The sequence below is a fragment of the Rhinoderma darwinii genome, chromosome 2 (assembly GCF_050947455.1).
Source record: "Rhinoderma darwinii isolate aRhiDar2 chromosome 2, aRhiDar2.hap1, whole genome shotgun sequence".
In the NCBI taxonomy this organism is placed as follows: domain Eukaryota; kingdom Metazoa; phylum Chordata; class Amphibia; order Anura; family Rhinodermatidae; genus Rhinoderma; species Rhinoderma darwinii.
The window spans coordinates 40,042,346-40,063,566 of record NC_134688.1 but is presented as its reverse complement, the minus strand read 5'-3'; the positions used below and the strand labels follow the sequence as shown (position 1 = coordinate 40,063,566).

General features: G+C 42.1%; 1 protein-coding gene across 1 annotated transcript in view; it reads left to right on the top strand.

Annotated features, from left to right (window-relative positions):
* Nucleotides 1-21,221, top strand: part of GUCY1A2 (guanylate cyclase 1 soluble subunit alpha 2) — a 242,765-nt gene that overhangs the window by 185,724 nt on the left and 35,820 nt on the right. The window contains exon 6 of the mRNA XM_075851584.1: nucleotides 18,531-18,674. Within this exon, the coding sequence (XP_075707699.1) occupies nucleotides 18,531-18,674 (144 nt within the window). The remainder of the gene's footprint in view (nucleotides 1-18,530; nucleotides 18,675-21,221) is intronic.

Below are 21,221 nucleotides of genomic sequence, written 5' to 3'. Positions count from 1 at the left end.
TAATCGTGATATCCTAATCTATTTTTATGCATTTCGCCATGGGAACAGAAAGAATTTATAAAAGACATTCTTGCATTGACACATTACGCAAGTACTTTAGAAACAAGATAATCATTTTATCATGGGGTACAGTATGCACGCTGTATCCATTACATGTAGAGGGGTTAATCAACAGTCAAAAAAAAAAACCTTCAAGCTCTGACATATTGTAAAGAAAACCAAAACTTTGTAATATTACTTAGCTTTGAAATTCTCCTCTGGTCCCCCGACACCAGCCAATCGATGCCAGCAGCTGTAATGTGTGATCTATAGTGATAGAACATGGCCGCCATGGTCACATGACATGATGTCATTATGGATGACATCATTACATTGAAGTAAAACATAGAGCTATTTATGGGGGATCTTTAGGATGTTTCTTTACTATGGAAAACCCCTTTAGTGTTCAGACTAGCCTCATTGTGTTCATTCATGATGGAGCCATGGGGGGCGCATGCGCGCAGCTGAACATGGTGGACGCGTTCTAACCAGGCTCCGCACCTCGTGAGGGCATTCCAGCATATATATCGCTAACAGCAGACATCGAGACCCATAAAAGAAAGGAGAAGTACCTTAGAGGTTCGGGCATCCACCTATGGCCAGAGGGAGTGGAAGAAGGGGTAAGCAAACCCAGGCTCAGAGGTCCGTGGCAGACATGCTGATGGCGGCGCCGAACATGGCGGAGCAAGGCCTGCTGCAGCAGCAGCAGGTGACACAGATAGGATCCAGCACATCGGTGTTATCACAGGATTACCCCGTGCTCTTGCGGGAAAATAGCAGCACATCACTATCGCAGGCACAGGAGGTTTTACAAGGAGAGGGCCCGATCCCAGACCTGGGACTGCCGCAGTCAGAGCCCGTTCACGTGTCACAGCACTCGCCAAGGCCGCCGGCCATTACTTCCGGATTGACAGAGGACGCCATCTTTTCCTGCATATCAAGAGCCATGCAAGCTCAGATGGGGGAAATAAGCTCCAAGATAGCCGCTGTACACCAAGATTTACACAAAGTAGGGGCGCATATGCAGGCTATTGAGACCAAAATGACCTCCGTCACTGCAAGAGTTAACCAGAATACTAGATTTATGGAGGACCTGCAGGAGCAATTAGAGGAGGCGAACACCAGAATTGAGGATCTGGAAAACCGATCCCGACGCTATAACTTCAGGATCAGAGGGGTCCCGGAATCTCAGATGGAGGTACCGGCGGTGGTTCGTATGCTACTCACTACTTTGATACTTGATATATCGGAATCACATATGGAAATTGACCGGGCCCATAGAGCATTGACGGCCATGAGGAGGGATGGACTTCCCAGAGATATTATAGTGAAACTCCACTATTATTCGATTAAGGAGAAGGTGATGGAAAGAGCTAGGAAGCTTCCGGTGATCACCATTTGTAATACAGCGGTCCAGATATTTGCTGATTTGGCCCCCCAAACCATTCAAAAAAGGCGGATGCTTCGCCCTATCCTGCAGACCCTCAAACACCATGCTATTCCATACCGGTGGGCATTCCCATTTCGTCTCCTTTTCATGCGCAACAACAGGCAATATGGCTTCTCTACGCTACAGGAGGGAGAGGATCTGTTGAGGGACTTACATATTCTACCACCCCAGCATAAGTCGAGCTCCTCCCGACTCCCCATACAGGATCCCCCGTTGTCACCAATATGGCGTACCCAAGGAGGCCGTCCAGAGTTACCTCGGGAACAGAGGGTGGAATCTCGTCGGCAACAATTGAATCTGACATGACGGAAAGGAGGCCGAATATAGAAGCAGATAGTTTCTATTTCTTTCTTTTTCTTTATTCTTCATATTGACCGGAGATATCTTCAAGCAACACTGATGCTGAGTTTCAGCCGGAAACCGCCAGTTGCAGTTCTCAGCGGACAGGGAGCCGGGGATCCATACGTTGGGGTGGATGAGGGGATTTCCTTTGTTTCTCTGGACTCCCACTTATAGTAATGAAAATTTGTTTAGAAGCTGACCCGAAAAAGGCGAGGAAGGTTCTTGATGGGTCAAGGTCGCAGTGAGTTGGTACTCTGGCTATAGATATGTTTGTTTTTAAAAAAATATGAGAGTTTGCTTTACCTTATATTTAACCCCTTCAGGACTGAGCCTGTTTTGGCCTTCAGGACGAAGCCGATTTTTAAAATCTGACATGTGTCACTTTATGTGGTAATAACTCCGGAATGCTTTTACCTATCCAAGCGATTCTGAGATTGTTTTCTCGTGACACATTGGACTTTATGTTACTGGCAAAATTTGCCCGATAGATTCAGTATTTAATTGTGAAAAACACCAAAATTTAGCGAAAAATTGCAAAAATTTGCATTTTTCTAAATTTAAATGTATCTGCTTGTAAAACCGATAGTAATACCACACAAAATAGTTACTAGTTACCATCCCCCACATGTCTACTTTAGTTTGGCATCGTTTTTTGAACATTATTTTATTTTTCTAGGACGTTACAAGGCTTAGAACTTTAGCAGCAATTTCTCATATTTTCAAGAAAATTTCAAAAGGCGATTTTTACAAGGACAAGTTCAGTTCTGAAGTGGCTTTGAGAGTCTTGTATATTAGAAAGTCCCCATAAATCACCCATTTTGAAAACTGCACCCCTCAAAGTATTCAAAACAGCATTCAGAAAGTGTATTAACCCTTTAGGCGTTTCACAGGAATTAAAGCAAAGTAGAGGTGAAAGTTACAAATTTCATTTTTTTTATACAAAATTCATTTGTAATACATTTTTTTCTGTACCACAGAAGGTTTTTCCCAAAAAATTTAACTTATTATTTATTGCCCAGATTCTGCAGTTTTTAGAAATACCCCACATGTGGCCCTAGTTCGGTCATGGACTGAAACACAGGCCTCAGAAGCAAAGGAGCACCTAGTGGATTTTGGGGCCTTCTTTTTTTAGCATATATTTTAGGTACCATGTCAGGTTTGAAGAGGTCTTGTGGGGCCAAAACAATAAAGACCCCCAAAAGTGACCTCATTTTGGAAACTACACCCCTCAGGGAATTTATCTAGGGGTATAGTTAGCATTTTGAACCCACAGTTTTTTTGCTAAATTTATTTGAATTAGTTTGTGAAGATGAAAATCTACTTTTTTCTGAAAAAACGTAGAAATTTTTAATTTTTTCAAGGTATAAAAGAGAAAAAACACCCCAACATATGTAAAGCAATTTCTCCTGATTATAGCAATACCCCATATGTGGTAATAAACTGCTGTTTGGACCCACAGCAGGACTCAGAAGGAAAGGAGCACCATTTGGATTTTGAAATTCTGATTTTGCTGGAATGGTTTTCAGTGCCTTGTCGCGTTTGAAATGCACTGGAGGGAACAAAATAGTGGAAACCCCTGGAAAGTGACCCCATTTTGGAAACTACACCCCTCAAGGAATTTTTCTAGGGGTAAAGTTAGCATTTTGACACCACGGTTGTTTTGCTGAATTCATTGAAATTATTCTGTAAAGGTAAAAATCGACTTTTTTTCTGAAAAAAGGTAGCCATTTTTAATTTTTACAAGGAATAAAGGAGAAAAAGCACCCCAACATTTGTAAAACAATTTCTCCCGATTACGGAAATATGCCATATGTAGTAATAAACTTCTGTTTGGACCCACAGCAAGGCTTAGAAGGGAAGGAGCGCTATTTGGCTTTTGGAGCTCAAATTTAGCTGAAATGGTTTTTGGGTGCCATGTCGCATTTGCAAAGCCCCTGAGAGGCCAAAACAGGGGAAACCCCCCAAAAGTGGAAATTACACCACTTAAAGAATCTATCTAGGGATATAGTGGGCATTTAGACCCCACAAGTCTTTTGCAGGATTTATTAGAATTAGGCCGTGAAAATGAATATCGACATTTCTTCCACTAAAATGTTGCATTTTTTTCAATTTCACAAAGGATAAAGGGGGTAAAAGCACCCCAACATTTGTAAAGCAATTTCTCCCGAGTACGGCTGTACCCCACGTGTGGTCATAAATGGTTTTTCATTAGAAAGTAATTAACCCTTTCTGGAGTGATCCATTTTTTTCTTTTCCTTCTTAGTTTTTTCCTCCCCGCGTTCCAAGAGCCACAACTTTTTTATTTTTCAGTCAATAGAGCGGTATGAGGGCTTATTTATTGAGGGACGAGCGGTCGTTTTTATTGGTGCAACTTTTTGGTACATACAACTTTTTGAGCACTTTTTATTACATTTTTAGGTAGAGCCAAGGTGACCAAAAAAACAGCGATTTTGCCGTTCTAAATTCTTTATTTTTTACGTGAGACGCTCCATACATCACCCCCCACACTACGACATGCTATGTCATGGTGCGCGCAGGGGTTAATGCGCAGCGCATGGTGCGGAGTGAAAATTACAATTTTCCACTCATATGCCATTTTAGTGCATTATATGTTATGCCCAGTTTGTGCCACTGAAGACAAATAACTGAAAATATTAACCGGGTTCTCCCGGGTATGGCGATGCCATATCTGTGGACGTAAATTGGTGTTTAGGCACGCTGCAGGGCTCAGAAGGGAGGGACGCCATTTGGCTTTTGGGGCACAGAGTTTGCTTGGTAGTTGTTCTGTTTGGGGTTTTACTGGTGTTTCAGTTTATAATGTGGGGGCATATGTAATCTGTGCGGAGTACATCAGGGTACATGTTATCTGTGCGGAGTACATCAGGGTACATGTTATCTGTGCGGGGTACATCATGGTATAATAATGCAGTAAATAAATAATAATCCGCAGATATGTGGCCGGTGTCGCACTTATAAATGGTGCCCCATCTTATCCGCTTTTGGACACTACACATTTTGCATCGCCATATTCTGAGAGCCAGAACGGTTTTATTTTTTCTCCACCGGAGCCGTGTGAGGGTTTATTCTTTGCGGGACAATCTGTAGTTTTCATTGGTACCATTTTGGGGTACCAGAAATTTTTTTGATCACGTTTTATTCCATTTTTTGGCAAGCAAGGTGACCAAAAACCATCAATTCTGACAATGTTTTTTATTTGTTTTTTTTATGGCCTTCACCCTGGGCTATAAATGACCATTATACTTTATTCTGCGGGTCGATACGATTACGGCGATACCAGATGTATATAATTTTTTTATGTTTTGCAGCGTTTGTGCAATAAAATCACTTATTTATTAAATAAATTAATTTTTGTGTCACCATATTCTTAGAGCCGTAACGTTTTTATTTTTCAGTCAAAAAAGCGGTGTAAGGGCTTGTTTTTTGCGGGACGGGATGTAGTTTGTATTGGTACCATTTTGGCGTACGTGCGACTTTTTGATCACTTTTTATTGTATATTTTGGGAGGGTTGGTAACCAAAAAATTGTGATTCGGGCACTGTTTTTCGTTTATTTTTTTCGCGGTGTTCACCGTGCGGGAAAAATAATATTACAGTTTTATAGTTGGGGTCGTTACGAACGCGGCGATACTAAATATGTGTACTTTTTTTAACGTGTTAATTTTTTTCCTATAATAAAAGACTTATTATAGGAAAAAAAGCATTCTTTGTTTATGTCACTTCTAACTTTGATTTTGACACTTTTTCAAAACATTTTTATTATCTTTTTTTAACTTTTTTTACTTGTCCCACTAGGGGACATTTAGACTGGCAGCTCTGATCGCTGCTGGAACACATTACACTACACACGTAGTGTAATGTGTTCTAACTGTCATTGTGACGTAACTGTCACACTGACAGGAAGCAGAGGAGGAACGGCCGGAGGCTGATCCTCCGAGCCTTCCGTACATGGCAACCCGGAGGTCATTGTTTGGCCTCTGGTTGCCATGATAAGGATCGCCAGCCCCCGCAAATACATGTGGGGGGCTGCCGATCCGCTGTAAACCTCTTCGATGTGGTGATCGCAATCGACCACCGCATCGAAGGGGTTAATTGCCGATTTCAGCGGCGACAGGCCGCTGATCGGCAACGGGGAGAGCAGGGCTGACACCCTGCACAGTTAACCGCCGCTGCGTTGTAGCGCCGCGCGGCGGTTAACTTTTAAAGCGCGGACGTAACTGTACGCCCAGGTGCGCGAAGTTACTGCTTATCTGGACGTACAGTTACGCCAAGGTGCGGGAAGGGGTTAACATGTGAATGCCTATTATGCTCAGAGTTGATATAGGTTAAGGGGTTGAATGTCTGGGTATATATTTTCGGAAATGCTGTGCCTTCACGACGGTCTGCTGCCCCCCTTTTCGCAGTCTTTTCTTGACTGCCTAGTCGGTAGACTATGTTCGGTACTATTGATACTTTGTGTCTGTCCTATTTTTGTTCTGTCTTTTACTCCCTTCCCTTTCCCGTCTTTCCTATTTCTGACCTTTGTCTCTATAGCTGGATCCCAATAGGCACATGGTGCTACCTCCTGCTCTATGATGGCGGCCATGGAATCTGCTAAAACCTTTAGCTTACTCACACATAATGTGCAGGGCCTTAATTCCCCGATCAAGCGTCGAAAAGCTTTCTTGTATTATAAATCCTCTCATGTTGATATACTATTTTTACAGGAAACGCATTTTTCTACCTCCTCTGCTCCATCGTACTTTCATAGACATTACTCACAAAATTTTTTGGCTAGTGCCTCTACTAAGCACAGGGGAGTGGGCATATGGTTGTCTCGGTCGGTCCCGTTTACACCTCACAACACGATCTCTGACCCGGATGGCAGATACATCCTGGTCTCGGGTCTGTTACATGAATCTCCAATAACCTTTATTAACTACTATGCCCCGAATTCCAATCAACCGGCGTTCTTCCAAGGCATGTGGCGCAAGCTCCACTCATCAATAGAGGGCCCGATAATTATGGGTGGGGATTCTAATATCGCCTTGGACGCGTCCATGGATAAATCCCACGCATCCAGGGTGCGACTTATACCTCCTACGTCAACCAGCATACAAGTAGCACGTTTCTTCCATTCGGTGGATGTCATAGATGTCTGGCGGGATTTTAACCCCACAGCAAGGGATTATACTTATTTCTCCTCAGCCCATAATATTCACACCCGTATTGATCATGTTATGATGTCAACTAGCTTACTCCCTAAGGTCACGGATACTAGGATTTTGGCTACACCCTGGTCTGATCATGACCCGATTGTGGTTCGGCTGTCAGATTTATGTGGGAGACCGCCTATCTCCTCTTGGAGATTGAATGAGTCACTACTATCGGATCAGGAGATAGTTAAAGAAATCCAAAGGGATTTGGACACATATTTTCTACTTAATAAGGCACCAGATACCTCAATTATGTCCAATTGGGCGGCTCACAAAGCAGTGATTAGGGGGAAATTCATCCAGATAGCCTCGCGTAACAAGAAACGGTTGAAGGAGGTTCTGGCGTTAAAGGAGAGGAAGTTTGCGGATCTGTCTAAGCAATTTAAAATAAACCCCTCAGCAGATATTAAAGCAAAATTAGCGGAAGCTAGAACAGAATTAAATTTTTGTCTGACAAGTTGGGCGGAAAAAAGTCTGCGTTGGTCACAACATAAGTTTTTTTCACAAGGGGATAAAACTGGAACATTACTCTCTAGACGCCTCACGCCCCGATTTAACACTTCAACACCACCGAAATTGCGATTGGCGGATGGATCTTTATCACAGAATCCCACAAAAGTTGTAAAGGCCTTTCAGGATTTTTATTCAGCTTTATACTCAGCACCACCTCAGTTTGATAAAAATAAGGCTAAGGTCTTGCTGGAAAAAACATTCCATACTAAACTTTCCCAAGGGGATAGAGAAACACTGGATGCTGAATTTAGATTGGAGGAGGTATTGGATGTTATTAAAAATCTGAAGGCTCACAAAGCCCCGGGGCCAGATGGGTTTTCCTCAGGTTATTACAAACACTTTAGGGAGGTCTTGGCCCCGCACATGGTCGAACTGTTCAATGCTTATCGAGAGGGTAATAATTTGCCTCCTTTTTCGAATTTAGCTTACATACATCTTATTCCCAAGCCTCATAAAGATCATACAGATCAGGCCAACTATCGCCCGATATCCCTTCTCGATGTAGATCTTAAGATTATGACAAAGATTCTGGCGGTTAGATTGAACTCCTTCCTCGCCACATACATACATAAGGACCAGGTGGGATTTATACCCCTCCGCCAGGCGGAGGACCAGACGAGACGGGCTGTGGACATTATCTCAGCTGTTCGTTCGGGGTGGGATGGTACTTTCGGACGTCAAAGTATGTTATTAAGTCTTGACCTTCAGAAAGCCTTTGACTCGCTATCCTGGGACTATTTGTTTTATGTCCTTGAGAGAATGGGATTCGGTTCAGGATTTTTGTCTATTCTTAAGATCTTATATTGTCTTCCTACAGCAAAAATAAATTCTAGGGGATTTATGTCGGGAGCTTTTCCAATATGCAGAGGAACGCGACAGGGGTGCCCACTATCGCCTTCCCTGTTTGCACTGGCTATTGAGCCGTTGGCCAACCTCATACGAAATTCTCCCGACATTAGGGGGGTGAAGGTGGGAGGAGTAGAACATAAATGTGCCTTGTTTGCGGATGACATTCTGCTTTTCATATCGACACCTCTCACATCCTTGCCGAATCTTTTTCATATTCTTGATCAGTTTGGCAAGCTGTCTGGGCTTAAGGTCAATCACTCCAAGTCGGTGGCAATGAATCTTACATTGCCAATCGGGGTAGTGAAGCTCCTGAAACTTAACTTTGATTTTCATTGGGATGCACGTAGATTGACGTATTTAGGTATTAAATTGACGCCCACCATAGAGTCCCTCTACGAGGATAATTTCCCTCCACTTTTTCAACAAATAGCTACAGATCTCACTAGATGGTCCCCTCTTAATCTCTCATGGTTTGGTCGCATTGCCTCCATCAAAATGACGATCTTGCCCAGATTGCTATATTATTTTCGCACGCTCCCTATAGTGGTCCCTCAGAAGGCGCTTAGACAAATCCAAGGGCTCATTATGTCGTTCATTTGGGGTTCTAAAATACCGAGAATACAGAGACAAACTTTATTTACCCCTAAAACGGCGGGGGGTCTGGGGGTTCCCAATATCCAACAATACTACCATGCAGCACGTCTGGCGCAATTTACAGATATGTATGCGAGACCATACTGCCCCCAGTGGACGCAAATTGAAACGGCCGCATGTACCAGTTTCCCGCTGGAAACGCTACTGTGGATGGAGTCCTCGGACAGGCCTCCGGTTCTCTCCCCTGTGCTTTCTCAGATGTTACAGCTGTGGGACTCGCTTAGAAAGAGATTCCATATTAAATCACCCCATAATCCGCTCATGACCATCACGGGTAATTCTGCCTTTCCTCCGGGTCTGCGTAGAATGGAATTCCGGTGGTGGCTCAATAAGGGGTTTTACAGGATTAAGGACTTCTTTATAGGGGGGGACATCAGAACTTTGGATTACTTTAAGGACTCACACTCGATGCCCCCATCGGAGCATTTTAGATACATCCACATACATCATTTCTTGTTGGATTGGAAATCCAGGAGGGGGGACATCAGTACATTGACCACGTTTGAACGACTGTGCTGGCTGTCGGGCCTACGACATAAAATATCCACGATATATTCCGATCTGGTGACCCCGGAAGGTAAACTCCCTTACATGACTCGATGGGAACACGATTTAGGTACGGGAGTGGAATTGGAGCAGTGGCGGGAGATGGCTTGTACGACCTCGAAACTATCTATCAATACATCCTTGGTGGAAGCGGGTTATAAGGTATTAATGAGATGGTATATGGTCCCTACTCGTATAGCTCGATTTAACCCATTGGTGGATAAGCACTGCTTTAGACAATGTGGCGCGGAGGGTACGCTAATGCATATTCTATGGGAGTGCCCAATGGTTGCCACCTTTTGGAACCAGGTATACCAGCTTATTAACACAGTGATCCAAGTCAAACCCCCCAGGGATGTGATTACGGCTCTGCTATGCGGTCCTATTCCGGAGGTTCGGGCCCCCGCACGTAAATTTCTCCGATATGTGTTTTTGGCAGCTAAAATAACTATTGCCAGGGCTTGGCGAACTCCCACGTTGTCTATGGATATGTTGATAGCTAAGATTTCATGGATAATGGTTAACGACCGCCTAACACATCTGCTGGCGGGTACATTAGACAAATTTGATGCCATTTGGGACCCATGGAGGAATCACACATTTTCGTGAATACATAGAGATGGTTAGGAAACCCTACTACCCTACACCTTTCCTTCCCCCCCTTCTTACCTTTCTTTTGATTATTGTGTGTGTTTTGTTTTTTTCCTTTGTCTTTCTTTTATCTTTCTTCCATAGAGGCCATGTTAAGGTACTCTATAAAGCAATGTGAGTCAAGAATAGTTACCTATGTTAGCAAGGAAGACATTTATATACTATATATTTGGCAGGAGTGTTGACATCATGACTAGTATATAATGTGAGATTTATTGGAGACCATGTTGGTCTAATACTTTGTTTAATTGTATTACTGAAATGCAAAAGTTGAGACTCTGCGAGTCTGTGTTATTATTATATTATTATTTTACAAAACTGTTTAATAAAAAACTATTGAAACCCATGATGGAGCCATGACAGCTATTGTATGATGGGTGTATTCTTTAACAAATCCCAATGAATTCTGATGGATATATCAAATTTCGTAGGGGTTTCGTTTTTTGTTTTTTTTTACTACAGAAATAGTGCTTTAGACGGCGTTATTCTTTCTATCAAAATACTTGAACCTCTGATGGAAATAGTATAAAACAAGTGTAAACAGCGCCTTGTTGTTTTATACATCAGAAATAGGGTGACCGCCAGACTTCTCCTTCATGGAGGTGCCCTACAACACTGAACAGATATGGCTGTGCTTTAATCCATCTGTCCTCCGCATTGCTCGAGGATATATTTCAGCTTTGCACTCAAAATAATATGTTCTATCTGGCAAAAACTTTAACATTAATTTACTTTTACTGACCCTTTAACCTCTTGGAGACGCAGCCAATTTCCGTTTTTTCATTTTCGCTTTTTCCTCCCCGCCTTCCAAAATCCATAACCTTTTTATTTTTCTGTCAACATAGCCATATGAGGGCTTGTTTTTTTCGGGACGAGTTGTAGTTTTTCATGGCACTATTTATTGTACCATATAATATACTGAAAAAGGGGAAAAACAATTATTTCCGCCATTGTTTTTTGAGTTTTGTTTTTACGGCGTTTATTATGCAGTAAATTGAAATGTCCTCTTTATTCTGCTGGTCAATACAATTACAGCGATACCAAATTTCTTTATATTTTTTTAATGTTTTACTACTTTTACAAAGAGAAAAGTGTTTTGTGTTGCCATATTCTGAGAGCTATACCTTTATTATATTTCTGTAGATTGAGCAGTGTGAAGGCTTGTATTTTGTGGGGTGAGCTGTAATTTTTATTGGTACCATTTTGGGGCACATATGACTTTTTGATCAGTTTTTATTTCATTTTCTGGGAGGGCTAAGGTGAGTGAAAAACAGCAATTCTGGCGTACTTCTTTTTACAGAGTTCACCGTGCATATATATTGGAAAATTTCAGACTATTGCAGACGCGCGATACCAGTTCTGTTGACTTTTTTTTTTAACATTACTTTGGCGAAAAAATTGAAAAAAATAATGTTTTGTTTTATTTTTATTTAACAGGTTTTTTTTTATCTTTATTTAACAGTTTTTTTTAGTTGATTTATTAGTCCCCTTAAGGGACTTGAACCAGCGGTAAAAAATTTGACCGATATGCTGCAGTGTATCGTGATTTTTACAGGCTCCTATTTAGGCCTTATTCACACAACCATGTCCGTTTTGCACGCGCAAAAAACCCTGCGTTTTGCGCGCGCAAAAGATCCGTGTGGCATCAGTATGTGGTGTGTACCTGCGTGATTTCCGCCCATATGGCAGCGTGAAGACACTCTGTTTTTATGTTTACAAACATAAAAGCAGGAGGTGCTTTTCTTGTTTCATTCATGTATTTTACTACTGTCGCGCGAATAACGCACGGCACACGTAAGTGCCGTGCGGGATTTTCACGCACCCATTGACTTCAATGGGTGCGTGATGCGCGAAAAACGGCCAAGTATAGAACATGTCGTGAGTTTTACACAGCGCACATACGCTGCGTGAAAATCACGGACTGTTTGAACAGCCCCATTCACTTACATAGGTCCGTGCGACGCGCGTGATTTTCTCGTGTGTAGCACGGACGTAATATACGTTCGTGTGAATAAGGCCTTAGCCCTTGATCACAAAGATGGCAGACCTGGGGGCCTTCATTAGGCCACAACCATTGCGGGGGGGGGGGGGGGAATGGACTTCTTAATGACTTAGATGCCGTGGTTGCTAAGTGGTTGAACGTCCGGAATCGAAGGGATCTTCGATTTTGCCCTTTTCAGTGAGGTTTCAGCTGTTGAACAAGACAAGTAGGCCCACAAATAAACAAACCCTTATACAGCTTCATCGCTAGCCAAGTTCTGCCTCTTGAAAGGTAAGAATGGCAAAAAAAAATTTGGGACCATTAATGGCTGGTCGTTAAAGATTTAAATATTCTACAAGGCCATTTTATTGGTAGTCATCCAATGTGGGAATTCTGGTATAAACCTCATTAAGCTCCGACTGAGCTGCACTTGATTTTATGGTCACTGATCCGTGTTTTTGCTGATCACTAAAGTCTTAAATTTAAAAGTACGGTAAATATTTTACCCATAGGCTCAGTAGCGATATCTCTTACTTTCTTATTCATTCTAATGGAATTTTCTTGGCTTGTTCTCGGTCGGCTGCACAGTAAGAACCGATATTAAATTAGACAAAGTATGAGATATGACTTTAATGGTTGGCTTGTTGTTTGGTCTGGTTTATAATATAATATCCCTAACGCTCATTGTAGATCATCATTCTCATGTACAACCGTAATGTAAGCAGCGACGCTCCTCTCATGTTAGGAGAGAGGATTAGTTCTCATCTGTATGTGCAACAAATTCACATGCATCGATCTATATTTTGGAGCTCAAGATGAGAGACATCGGCCCCGTTAACAATTAATTAAACCCCCCCTTCCCCGGAAAACCCAACCCGACACTGAGTGACTTGGATGAAATGGTCACAGCAGCCTCCATATTAACATATCTAACAATATACAGTATATTAACATCATACATAACATTATATGCAACAGTATAATTAACCATAGGACGGGGTCCATATAAAATAATTTGCGACATCTGCTCGCCTCTACACCCTCAGCCGCCATGCGTCGATTGGAAGACACCTTCCGCTGAATGTGGCCCTAAATAGTCATTTTGCTAAGACCTAAGCACAGTAGGGACACACTCCTAGACGTTCACCACCATTAATTTACAACCTGGGGGACTCTCTATACCTACGAAGGCCCCCCCGTTCACCATGAAATGTACCTTCTTCAAAGACCCCGATCCTGCAAGCTGCAGTGACAAATCAACCCTGCAAAGAAAAGAAGAGTCAAACTGTTACACAACCATACATAGCGTACATAGAATAGAAGTGGGGGGGATACTATACCACTACCGAAACTGCCTCCTGAAGACCCCTCCCCTCCTGTGTGACTCTCCTAGAAACTTAAAAGATACATTCCTCCATTTCAGAAATATCCTTCTTTTAAACTCATGTTCACATTCACAAACTATTCTTACTTATTGAATGAATCTACGTTTGAAGTTGAGTAAATATGTAAATATGTTATGTTGTTTGTCATGTACTGATCATGAGTTACGTTCTGTATTATACGCCAGAGCTGCATTCACAATTCTGCAGCCTTCACAGCTGAAATCTCCCAGCATTCCTTGCTGACTGAAGGTTTATACAGAGCTTGCTTTACTGTAATTTCATTTAGTATAAACTAACTGTCCCCCCGCATAAGAGGAGCTCCGCTAAAGCTGTTAGGGCCGTGTCTGGTGATAAGCTTTTCAACTGTTTCCAGTGTCAACCAGCAGAATTTTGAATGTAGCTCTGCGATATATAACAGCCTGTACCGGTGTAATAAGGGTCATGCAATTTATATACATCTTGTGTAGATTATATCCATATATGAGCTATATAAATGGCAGTATAGTTTTTTTCCGTCTCACTTGCAGTACCATGTACCACTTTTGACAACTTTTATAAAGACTTTTCACAGACATCAATATAAATACACTTCCACCTTTTAAAAGAGCTGAGATATAATCCCTGATGGTCTAAGTCAGTGAAGGAGTTAAAGGGGTTGTACAGGATTAGAAAAACATGGCTGCTGTAAAAACAATGCCACACCTGACTGTGGGTTGTGTCTGGTATTGCAGCTCAGCTCGATTTAAGTGAATGTAGCGGAGCTGCACTACCAAACACAACCAGTGGACAGGTGTGGCGCTGTTTTTGAAAAGAAAGTAGACATGTTACTCTAATCCTGTACAACCCCTTAATCCTCCTTCACTGACCATCAAAGATGTTACCATAACCTCTACCAGGAATATTATCTTTAACCCCTTCACGTAGAGTACTGCTTGTCATGAGAAAATGGTCATGAATAAATGTTAAAGGAGCTGTCCGTCTTATGAACGCAATTGAAGAAGCTCTCCGACTCGGTCTCGCTCTCTAGAAGAGAGCTGCTGCAAAGAGCACACCTCACTCTGGAGGCCCAGCTCAACCGCCCATTGACCAGTATTGATATCAGCAATAAAAAATATTACCGATTAATTTAAGATATGAGAAGATGTAAGTCGCGGATAAGATTATAGAAGGGGCCCCACGTGATGTTCTTGCACAGGGGCCATGAGTTGTCTGTGTTCGACCCTTTAATAAATGATCATCCAGGAATGGCTGAAACCACAGTTAGGGTATGTTCACACGAGGGCGTCCGTAACGGCTGAAATTACGGGGATGAAAACATCCCCGTAATTTCAGCCGTAACGGCATGTGCAGGCGCTTGAACGCCGCGTCCATTACGGACGTAATTGGCGCTGCTTTTCATTGGAGTCAATGAATAACGGCTCCAATTACGGCCAAAGAAGTGACAGGTCACTTCTTTGACGCAGGCGTCTATTTACGCGCCGTCATTAGATAGCGGCGCGTAAATTACGCCTCGTGTGAACAGACAAACGTCTGCCCATTGCTTTCAATGGGCAGATGTTTGTCAACGCTATTGAGGCGCTATTTTCGGACGTAATTCGGGGGCAAAAACGCCCGAATTACGTCCGTAATTAGTGCGTGTGAACATGCCCTTAATAAACCGGCAGAACTTTAAAACATTGTTCTTCTACAGGAAATATTACTATTACCCTTTAAATGCAATTTAAATGGGTTCTCCTAAGGACAGGCCATCAATATAAAATTCCCCCGAGAACCCCATTAAGGAAAAACAAAATTGACTTCATAAATAATTTTTTGCTCTTTGGCCTCTTGCCGAGTTTGATCTTTGAAGCTGCTGTGCCGCACAATGACCGCGATCCTGAGATGGGGTGAAACGCGTTGCATGATGATTTATATAAAAACCACGTCTGGTTTCCTCCTCACTATTGCTTTAGTTTCTACAGTTGCTGATACTTTGTTTTCCCTGCTTGTTTACCAATATTTATGTTCTCACAACCATCTGTCCTTATATTGAGTTATGTTTTATTAGTTCAAAAACTGTTCTCTTAACTTGCCGCAGGGTTTTCCAAAGTAACTGAGAACATCATGCAAAAGTTTTGGGTTTATTTGAAACAATGAAATTGTAGCTTGGAAATATGGTAAACTGGACAATTTAGAAGCTGTTATAAGCAATGAAGATGTTTGGCATCTTTGGGAGAGATAAGGCCTTGTTCACACATAAGGCCTTGTTTTTTGACAGGCAGAAAAAAAATCTGCCTTAAAATTCCTGAAGGAATTTTGAGGCACATTTTTAATTGGCAGCGTTTTGGGACACTTTTTTTCTTCACGGTTTTTGCAGAGTTTTTTTCCTAATGCAATAAGGCTATGTTAACACAGAGTTTTTTGACGCGGAAACCACGCCAAAAAAACTCGTCAAAAATGACACGAAAATGCCTCCCATTGATTTCAATGGGAGACGGAGGCGTCTTTTTCCCACGAGTGGTAAAACCACCTCGCGGGAAAAAGAAGTGACATGCCCTATCTTCGGGCGTTTACGCCTCTGACGTCCCATTGACTTCAGTGGGAGGCAGAGAAAGCATATTTTGCGGTGTTTTATGCCCACGGCGCTCAATGGCTGCGGGTGAAAAACGCAGCGAAAATCGGCGTGCAGGGAGAGGAAAATCTGCTTAAAAAATCGAAATTGAATTTTGAGGCAGAAATTCCTCCTGCAAAAAACTCAGTGTGAACATCGCCTAAGGGCGGATTCAGACGAACGTGATTTTCGTCCGTGCAGCCCGCGTGGTATTCACGCGGGTCGCACGGACCTAAACAAGTCTATGGCGCAATGCAGACAGTCCGTGAGTTTTGCGCAGCGTGAGTCCGCTGCGTAAAACTCACGACATGTTCTATATTTAGGTGTTTTTCGCGCATCACGCACCCATTGAAGTCAATGGGTGCGTGAAAATCACGCATGCCCCACGGAAGCACTTCCGTGGGACAAGCGTTATTCGTGCAACAGCAGTAAAAGAATGAATGTAAACAGAAAAGCACCAGGTTCTTTTCTGTTTACAAACATCCAAACGGAGTGTCATAATGATGGCGGCTGCGCGAAAAGCACGCAGCCGCGCATTCCATATGAACAGGACACACGGAGCTGACACGCTGCTGCCACGCGCGCAAAACATAGCGTTCTGTGCACGCGCAAAACGCTCACGTTCGTCTGAATCCGCCCTAAGAGTCAGAGGCGAAAACCGCTCAGCGAAAGAGCAAGCCCCTTTTTTTCCGCAAGTAAGCAAAAAATTGCCTGGGGAAAAAAAATGCCTCTGCCTCCCATTTAAATCCCTTTGCAATCAATGGGGGCGATTTGGCCTATTTTTTGGCACTGATTCCAAAACATTTTCCACGCCCAAAAACTCGGTGTGAACCGACCCATAGAAAAATGGGTCTTTACCCCAACTCCAAAGTTATCATGGAAATTGCTTGTGTTATCTGCATTGGTGATCCATACAAAATACAGGTCTTTCTAAGACATGTAATATAGACAGACAGACAGACAGACAGACGGACGGATGGACAGATAGATAGTCCACCGTCCAGCAGCACCAGTCAAACTATGGATGGGTGTGCGCCCCAGGAGCTCGATCACAGCTCCAAATCCCCTATAGTCGTCCAATAAGAGGCAGCACTCCAAGTAATAGTGAAAAAATTGCCTTTTTATTAGCCCTTGTGCGACGTTTCGGCTCTTTACATAGATAGATAGATAGATAGATAGATAGATAGATAGATAGATAGATAGATAGATAGATAGATAGATAGATAGATAGATAGATAGATAGATAGATAGATAGATAGATAGATAGATAGATAGATAGATAGATAGATAGATAGATAGATAGATAGATAGATAGATAGATAGATAGATAGATAGATAGATAGATAGATAGATAGATAGATAGATAGATAGATAGATAGATAGATAGATAGATAGATAGATAGATAGATAGATAGATAGATAGATAGATTTTCTATACGTTTTATAGATGTTGGCCACCTAAACAAAAATGTGAAAAAAGTTTACCTCCAACTATAAACAAGATTTTGTTTTTAGGTGCAACATTTTGAACAGATACATTTTATCATATATATTTATAGGGGTTGGAGCTTCATTTTTCTGTTTTAGAGCTCAAAATCCTCGGCTACCCCTCACACAGTCACAAAGTCACATTACCATACTGGAGCCTGCGGGTGCTGTTCTCTTCTGTCCTGCTGAGTGTTCAACTGGCACCAGGCTACAGTTTTTCACGTCCGAGGTGCATCCATGCTCAGCGCTGCGGGACGCGATGTCACATATCCACCATAGTTGAGAGCCTATGGAGGGATGCGTGAAAAGAACGGACATGTCCTATTTTCCCACAGTCCGTAGAAACAACGGCTGTGTGAACGGCCACATTGAATTACATAGGTCCGTGGGACGGCCGCTGTTTCAACGGCCGTCCCGCGGACGTTTAACACGCTCGTGTAAATAAGTCCTAACAGGCATAAAAAGTCATATAATTCCAATGCACCAGATTTATTAAGAGGGGTGCACCTTTTTATAAATTAGGTGCAATTCTCACTAACTACTCTCTTCAATTTCACTGGTGCAAAATACGCCATTATTATTAAATGTGGGCCATGTTTTATTTCTATGCTATTCATTATTTTTTTTGGTCTGTGTTATGCACTGAAAACACCAATATATGAAAACTAAAATAGGGGAAATAGAAAAAACGGCAAACACAAGTGTATATATATAGCGATCTATATTTATGTATATATATATATATATATATATATATATATATATATATATATACATAGTATAAGTTGGCCTTTTCTATTCTGATGAAATATATTTTCTATATGAAACAGGTGGAAACCATTGGAGATGCATACTGTGTGGCGGCTGGACTTCACAGAAAGAGCAAAAGCCATGCCAAGCCAATCGCACTAATGGCTTTAAAGATGATGGAGCTATCAGAAGAAGTTCTCACTCCCGATGGGAGGCCCATTAAGGTACGTAAATATTCAATGCTGAGATTAGATGTAAAGCCGGGTTTACTATTATGTTACAGATGTAGCCGTCTTTATCTTGACTTTTAACGCATTAAATACACAGTGTCAAGAGACTTTAAATTGACCTTTTCAATGGATTTTGTTGTGTGATATCACGCTGCAGCAAGTTATCAGTCAATATAAACTTGGCTACATCTGTATACTCTGACACCTGATGTCTAAGTGTCTCAGGAACTAAAACTTACAGCTAAAGGAGAGAGTGGTTATAAAGAGCATTTTTATCTTTCTGGAGGACCCAGCACATTGAAGTCCATTGAGCTCAATAGAAATTGTTTAATACTTCACTTTTCCTGCGGTGGCGCTGCAGGGGAATTAAACACTTGCTGCCAGGCTCTCCCAAAAATGACAGCTGATCACCGGGGATCCCAGTAGCAGGAAAATGAGCTTATCATCGGGTGATTCTTCCAACAAAAAGGAATTGTGCAAAGCAAGGGTTACACCAAACCATAAAATGAAGGAATATCGCTAAGCTCCTCAAGTGAAATGGGCTGTGTTGTATTTCCTTGCACAGTGGGTGACCAAGAGCGCCACTTTACAGGGAACACTTTAAAGGGGACGCATCGCTAAAGCAGCGCTAAGGTCCCTTTATTCTCAGGACTGGTGGGGCTCCCTAGCCATATACCATTACGTTATAAGATGGAAAAAACCCTTCTACGTTTCTTGTCCGGTAATGTGTTTGACAAAAAGATGGAAGCGGCTTCAGGTGAAAGTTACTTCTTCTCAAATTTTTACTGAAATGCTGTTTTAAACACTGCCCTGTTATTTTCTCAAATTAACTTGGAACAATGTAACAAAATTTGCTATTCTACCATTCCTAGCCTTTGTTTCAATGAATCCCTTGCCAAAAGATTGAGGTGGAAGGCGTTGTCCTCACTAGACAATACCTTTTTGTTGAAAAGGTCACCCAATGATAAGCTGATTTTAGGGTGTTCTGCTGGGACCCAGTTAATGGTGGTAATCTGCAGGTGAACCTGGCTGCAAGTGTTCAATTCCCCTGCAGCGCCACCACAGGAGATATGAAACATTACATGGTACCTATTGAAATCAATGGGCTGTTTGTGTAATGCATGGCTAGGTCCTCCAGAGAGAGAAGTGCTCTTTAATGGAGATCGGGAATGAAGAATGCCCCTCATTAACTCAGAATGTCCTGATAGGATATTTAAAAATAGTTTTTCTATCCCAGACAATCCTTTTCACATTTTAAGAAACCTTTTGCGTGGAGTTGAAATATTCTACCTACGAGCAACACTTGCAATACTGTATGTCTTATGTTCCAAAGTGTTCCCTAAAGTGAATAAAAGGGACCGCTACTTGCCGCATGTTTTTTTTTTTTTTGCTTGCATATAGATGAAGGATGCTCGTTGAAGCAGAAAATTTGCCTGCTGCACCAGATATATATATATATATTTGTCATTGGACGATCTTCATCGGGACAGGTGTTCCTGTACGTTCTCTGCTAGTGGGTGACATAAATACCCCCCTTTACTCTTCCTCATTAAAGAGAGTGGTTGTCAGAGTACAGACAGTATGTGGGCTCGTTTCTCATGGGCGGCATGCTGACACAGTGATTCGTTCTGTAGACATGAAGTACACGAGCGGATGGAATATGACTTAACATCATATTCAAAGACTATTTGTTCTTAATGTGTTTCCATTGGTTTCTGTCATCTGGGCCCTCGTGTCTGTAATAGCACAATAGATTGGGAGCGATCCATATAAAGGGAGTAGGCAGCGATCTATATAAATGTGTTCTCTTTAGAGCACTGCAGGATTATGGCCGCACTGTATAGATTAAAAGTTAAAAGTGATACAAAAAAACATCATGAACACCTACAGTAAGTAAGGACCTGTTCACACCTGCGTCATTGTTTCTGCAGAACAATGAAACTACCGGAAGCGCCGGTTCTGTTGTATGACGGACCGCACCCGCGCCCAATAGAAACCATTGACTTTAATGGGTCCCGTTGGGTTTCCGTTGTGGTGTTCCTGGTTTTACCTAAAACAATAGTGCAGCATGCTGGGCTATTGTTTCCGGATCTGTGATGTAGCCCCCTAATGGAGCCGTAATCAAGCCCTAAAACTGAAAACAGAGAACCCTCTTTTCCATGTTCTTGATTCTATGATCTTTTCTGGGCTTGTTATGTCGTCCTTGTTGTGTTTCATTAAGATACTGTTATTGGTTGATAAGTCAAAGTACTTCAGCTAATGCCAACTTTCTAGTTGTGGGGAGGTGGATGGGGGGTCATGTGTCAGAGTGCCAAAGGGGGATTGTGCTAAGGTCTCGTTCACATCTGCGGCGTTTCCGTCGGAGGAACCCATGAACGGAAACACAAACGGAAACCATAGCTTTGTTTACATTACCATTGATTTCAATGGTAAATCTTCCATTGCAAATTGTTTCAGTTTGTCTCAGTTTCGTAAGGTTTCCATTTTTTTTGCGAAAACGATAGCGTAGTCAACTCAACCGCAGTGAGGAGGACATTGAAT